The sequence below is a fragment of the Chelon labrosus genome (assembly GCF_963514085.1).
Source record: "Chelon labrosus genome assembly, chromosome: 18".
In the NCBI taxonomy this organism is placed as follows: Eukaryota; Metazoa; Chordata; class Actinopteri; order Mugiliformes; family Mugilidae; genus Chelon; species Chelon labrosus.
Genome location: NC_140351.1, coordinates 8262076 through 8268776, shown reverse-complemented (window position 1 = coordinate 8268776; position 6701 = coordinate 8262076). Strand labels below are relative to the sequence as shown.

Genomic DNA, 6701 nt, shown 5'->3' with positions numbered 1-6701 from the left:
TGGTGTTCCTTCCTCACTTTAACCAATCACAACCTCTGTCTGTGGGCCTCCTCGTTCTTCACTCCTCCTCCACTACTACCAGGGTCTACACTCTGTCAGGGGTCTACACTCTGTCAGTTAAGTTTATGTTTCTGTACAGCTTGTTGAATGAACTTTAACAACATCAGTTGATCTTAGCTCTGTTCCTGCTCCATGTTTTATTATTTATTATGGTTTAGGTTAGTTGGTTAGTCAGAGCTCTCACACAGGAAGTAGATGCATTCACACAGAAATGAGCCAGACATAATCTCAGCACTATTTTAATGAATGCAGACATGCTGGTTAACACAGTAAGAGGCTGTATTCATCTGTATATGCAGAAATGGACAACAGAGGAATTGTAGTTCAACTTACAAATATTTTTTTTACTGCAGGTACACACACTTTGAACTTTCCAAGATGTTACCTCTATTATGAAAAAAACTCAAACAACAAAATATGTCCATGAAGATGAGCCAAATTCATCACAGAATAAAACTGAGCAATAAGAAGAAAAGATGAATCTTAACATGTTATCAGAAACAGGAGTGAATTAAAGCGAGAAGCTGGAAATATATGAACAACAATCAGGAAGGCAAAAGACATTTTCCTGTCTTTTTTTCTTTGTTAAATGAGTTGCATGAATAAAACTTGCAGCACATTAAATATGAGTCTCTACACAAACAAAACACACTTCTCATTTCTTCTTGACTTCAGCATAGAGATAATCTGTGTCGTTAGCAGTCTGTGTTAATCTCTTTGCTGGTTTCTTGATGTTGACCTGTGCGTACACCGTGTCCTGCTGCTGTCCACTGTCCTGCACTGAGACAGAGGACCTGTCACGTCTCTGCTTGGAGAAGTTGATCTCTCCATAATGGATGTTTTCTTCTTCTTCTGTTTCACCTGCAGGTTCTTCAACAACCAGATCTTCACCTCTTTGACTCTATAAGAAATGAACCACATGTGATGTTTAGTGAGGAAGATCTTCACCTGAATCCTTCCTTATTAAATCATTGCTTTTTCTTTTTGAATACTTTGAGTAGACTGCTCTGATAGAGGTAATATATAAAGTAACTAAACACTGAGTCAGGTAGACTACAGAGAAGTTTAGTCATTACAAACCTGAGTCTGTTGTTGACTTTGATGCCTTGACTTTAACCACCTGGAAAACATCAGAGGCTGTTAGATGAACTATACTGTGTTTTAGGGTCAATATATTTGACAGTAAAATGTTCAGACTGATGGGAAACAGATGTTTTTGGATGTGCAGCTAAAATGTCAGCAACAGTAACTGAGTCATGTTTGCTGCTTTGATATGTGATACTTACCAAACAAAGATGATCAAGCAGATGAGTACGATGATCCCAATGATTCCTCCAAGAACTGGTTCCCAGTGTGAGGAGCCTAAAACAAGACATGATTTAATGTGGACGTATTGATATAATGAAATCAGACATAACTCTTACTGTGTCTGAGTGGATTCAGAAAAATAAATACTGAATGATATTTACATTCAACATTTGGAGAAATCCCAGAAATCCCACAGAAGTGTGAGAGCTCTCTGTTCATAGAAAATAAAACCAAGTAAAACTAAAGGAGATAAGGAATATTCCTGCTGTGCTTTGGGCCATTGCACTGAAATTTCGTTTTGATGAAAATCTAAATGACAAATAAAGTTGGTCTAAGTCTAACATCAGAATAGAAAAAAGAGAAAAAAAAATGAGAGCTGACTGAATTCACTTCTGCATTTACCTTCAACATTCAGATGAATCTCTGGTGACGTCTGGTTACCAAGTTGATTTGAGGCCACACAGTAATAACTTCCTCCATCAGTCACACTGAAGTTGTAGAAGTGTCCTTCAGATACATTCATGGGTCCATCTGTGCTGTGCTTGAACCAGGTGAAGCTACTGACGGGAGGCTTGGCTCTGCTGGAGCAGGTCAGTTTCACCCAGCTACCTGCTGACACCAAACCTGATGGACTGATGGATGCTGAGGTGTCTTTAGGAGCATCTGAGGAAAATGTGACAGAGATTGACTTTATTCATCACAAACAGCTGACATCCCATGAATCATCATGTGCTGACAGGATCCAACAACAAACTCTGGTTGTCTTACATGAAACACTGAGAGTCTCTTGTGTCTCTGCTGTCTTGACGTCTTTTCCTTCATTCACAGGATATCTGACAGAACAGTTGATGTTGTATCCATCATGTGTGTCTGACAGAGTGATGGTCTCCTGGATTTTAGTTGTAAAGGTCCCATCTGTGTTTTCCTCTATTTTGTTGTGAGGGTCTTGTTGGAGATTCCAGGTGAGTTGAGGAGGGGAGTGTGGACAGGGAGTGAAAGCTGAGCAGGTTATAGTGACAGACTCCTTCTCCTTCACATCACCTGAGATATTAATTCTGGGTCTCCAAGGAGAATCTGTGGTTTCACATCAAACACGTATTATTGTATTGAACTATTTATTAATTTGAGTTGTACCAGTATTTTCCCTAAATTTCATTATTTTATTTTGAGTTGTGAAAAAATGTATTTTATTGTTAGTAAAGCTCAGCTTTTAAATTTTTTTAATCATTCCACTTATTTTTACTGTTGATATCGAAGGGTTACAGAGTGTATTGACTGAAGAGGAAACATATTTCACATTATGTTAAAAATCAATTGTAATTAATAAAACCTGCCTTACCTTTAACTGTTATTTGAAGAGGATCACAAACAGCTGTTGCTCTGAACGGCCAGTTCTCAATTCTGAAGTAGTATGTGTCTGAATGACTTGTGTTTATATTAGGAAACAGAGTGGTGCAGTTTTTATGACTCAGGTCTCCAGTAATATTCATCGGAGAGATGTTAACTGACCCACTACTGTTGAAGACTACATTATGTGGATAACTCCAAAAATTTGAGTTATGTTTAATCCACACTCCGAAGGTTTCTCTCCTGCTGTTAAATTCCTCTTTTCCTGGTTTCTCACTAAAGTTACATGGGATTTTCAAACAAGATCCACTCAGTGCTTCCATCTTCTTTGGTGCAGTAATGAAGAGGGCTGAATCACAATCAGCCCAAACACCTGTAAAACCAGACTAATGATGAACATCATGTGGATCAAAATGTGCCTGAACAGAAAGTTGATGAGACACAAACTCCAGTTCATCTGCAGCATGTTACATGTAGACCCTTTGAACAATGTCAGTAGAAAATATTTCAAACTAGAAATGATTCAAGTAATGTCTCCTAATAAAAGAGACTGAACAAACAGCTGACCTGAAAGAAAGAAGACACTCAGTAACATGTTGACTGTCACCACGTTCACACACAGGGCTGCCATGACACTCATCTCCTAGACCTGAAACAAAGACAAAAATTAAAAAATATCATTTGTTTTCTCTCAGGTTAAAAAAATTACATTTAAAAGAATAGTAATAGTTTTCTTACCAAATAAATCTTCAGTTAAAAAGAAACAAACAATATGGTTTTAATATCCAGTTATTTGTGAATTTCAGTTGATCAGCAGCAGATCAAATAACCAACTTCTCTGTTTAGTTGCCGTGGTGTAAAAGGAAACATCCAGACTTGACTTATTTTTTTTTATTATTATTACTTCTGCTAGTTATCACTGAATAAATGCAAAAATACAAGAAGTCTTCATCCTTCCTGCTTCATCTCTGTGAACGAGAAATTCACCAATAGGACCCCAGGAAGAATACCTGCAGTTCTGCTGCAGCTAATGGGGATCCAAATAAACAATAAACAATTCATGGTCATTTTGAGCTGATCAGGGTGTGAATGGTTTATTAATTTCCAGATACGTTCACTGTCTCACAACTGTCACTTACTGTCGATCACAGCTTTTCAATATTTATATCTACTGTAGATGCAATGATATACTTATAAGGCAGAACACAAAGAGGAACTTTGATAACATCATGGCTGAGAAAAAACATATGAGCTGCAGGCTGTGGAGAATTAAGTTTCCTGTTTTGAACTGTGATCAGTAAATGCAACATATTCTCGTCCAGGCCTCTGTGTCTTTTAACATGAACTAACGTCTTGTATGAGCTCACAGTGAAGGTGTGAACTCAGTGTTTCTTTACTTGAGTGTAGAGATCCTCTGGACCGTCAACAGTCTGTGTGAAGCTGTTTTCTGTCCTGCACTGAGACAGAGGAAGGTTCAGATCTCTGATGAGAGAAGTGGACGTCTTCCTCTGGTATTTGAAGTTCTCTTCACCTGTTTGACTCTGTGAACAGACCTGTAGTTATTTATAGTTTGTTGAAATTGCACAATTCATGAACAACAAAAATTATGGCAAGTTACACTGTTGTTTGTTATATTGATATATGTTGAGGCTAGGGTCCTCTGTGGATCATCCCACAGATACTTGATCAGTTTGGGATCTAGTGAATTTGGAGGCCAGGTCGACAGCTTGTGCTGTTCTTCATGTTTTTTTTTTTTTAGTTGTTCCTAAAGCGTTTTTGTGTGTGTGCCTGTGTCAGGCTGCATCCTGCTGGGGATGGCTGCTGCCATCAAGGAGTGTCATTGCTATGGGCTTGGGGTGCCTGGTCTGGTCTAGGTGGGTGCTACATGTCTAAGTAACATCCACACTTTTGAATACCAAGTCCAAATGTTTCCCAGCAGAACATTCCATTCTCACAAGATCCACACATTTGAATACCTGTCATAATATTTTGGCTGATCGGTACATGTTCTATTATTTTAATTTTTATTTGTATTAACTGTGATCCTTATGCTTTTACAAAGCATTATATCTATTTGCCAGTCCATCATAACATTTTAGTTTCCTGTATATTTAGCTGAAGTCATGTTGGAACAGAAGCGACTGAGGGCAGCTATATGTGGAGATGTAAACTGTGTTCAACTTCCTTTCAGTCAGTGTCGTCACACACGGAGACATTTTCTGTAAATAATTTTTGGATTTCCTCTTTTGACTGGCAGCCTTTCACCACCACAGTCTCCCTTTCACTGGCAGACACACATGTGGAGATTATTATTGTCTTATTAAGAGTTTATGGACACAGGAGTTCCCTCATGAAGGTATGCTTTAACACTGACCTTATTTTAAACATGATGAGGAGGATTTTAAAGATATTTATTGGATTGTAACTAACAGATTGTTCAGGAAACATGACTTGCACTATTTATTGTAAAGAACTTGTGCAAACTGTTCACCACAGGGTGGCTTACAGATGGCTAGCTTCTTCTTCCTGCAGCTGTTGATGGTCAGAAAGTGTTCTGCAGAGGAGAGATTGAGCAGCATCAAGCTCCTAACCATTTTAATTAAATCTCTCACTCATAGATGTTTATTAATTTAGTGACTTTTTCTGTTTTCTTTGCAGTGCCAGCCGAGACTTAAAGATGACACTTGCGCCTAAATACAACAAAATACTTTTCTTATCTGTGTTTTCAGAGGTGATTCTGGAGTTAATTGGTTCATTTCTCCTCTAGACTTGATCAACAGACAACAGAGCTGGGCTCACTGCTCTGCTAGCAAACATAAATTAATGTGATTCTAGTGGAAGTTACTTTAGTTAATAGTTGTAGGAGACCCCACAGGGGACCCCCACCTGTCACTGAAAACATATCAAAGCAAATCCAACATATCTATGACTATCCTCTTGTTGACTTTGTCAGCCTCAGACTAAATGTGTGTGTACATGTATCTCTATAGGGAACAGAGGTTTAAAAGGCTAAAATGGATAAAGAAGCTTTTTTTATTTTTACATTTTCCATAAAGGCATCATTTAGAGCTTTCATTTAAGTTGAAAGGATGTTTAATATTGTTTTAAAAGAACAAAGAGGTTCCTTAAATTCACATGTTCAACTCTTCATGAACAACCAGACTGTCCTACATCATTAATAGTATCTGACAACATCAGTAGAGTTGAATTTAAATATGAAATTGACATAAAAAGTGATGATTTACACTATATTCTAAATAAAGCGTTGGCTTACGCAATCCGAACCAACCACAACACGCGTTTCCAAGAGTTGCAGAAAAGCAGTAAAATAACAAACTTGTAGGTTAAAACATTAAAATATAAAAAGTAGTGACATGTTTCTTACCAGATGAGTCTGCAGGTGAAACAAAGACTGTGGAACGTTTTGATATCAGTGGTTTTGAACTTGAGCAGATCAGAAAGAGACCAAGTAACAACTTCCCTGTTAAACCTACTTTGAAAGAAGGCGGACGTTATACATTAAGACTGTGAGCACAGTTGGTTTGGTTGTACAGCCACAACATATCACATGACTTCCTGCTTATCTTGTGTTATTCAGGACATATTAATTTGTGGACACTTAAGTTCATCAGGCGTTAATGACTAATTCAAACTTTTGGACCTGGCATTCATTCATGTGGATGTTACTTAGACATGTAGCACCCACCTAGACCAGACCAGGCACCCCCACCCCATAGCAATGACACTCCTTGATGGCAGCAGCCATCCCCAGCAGGATGCAGCCTGACACACACACACACACAAAAACAGTTTAGGAACAACTAAAAAATCATGAAGAACAGCACAAGGTGTTGACCTGGCCTCCAAATTCACAAGATCCCAAACTGATCAAGTATCTGTGGGATGATCCACAGAGGACCCTCCCCTCAAACGCCCCCACTAACAATATTCTGTTGCCAGACACCACAGGACACCCTCAGAAGGCC

General features: G+C 38.4%; 1 protein-coding gene across 1 annotated transcript; it reads right to left on the bottom strand.

Annotated features, from left to right (window-relative positions):
• Positions 1-715: 715 nt before the first annotated feature.
• On the bottom strand, positions 716-5309 carry LOC311503714 (cell adhesion molecule 3-like; the record flags this gene model as incomplete). Its single annotated transcript, XM_084566585.1, has 7 exons — positions 716-961; positions 1141-1180; positions 1347-1422; positions 1771-2031; positions 2137-2442; positions 2708-3064; positions 5222-5309. The coding sequence occupies 7 exons, from the start codon at positions 5307-5309 to the stop codon at positions 716-718; spliced, it is 1374 nt and encodes a 457-aa protein (XP_084422711.1).
• Positions 5310-6701: the final 1392 nt, after the last annotated feature.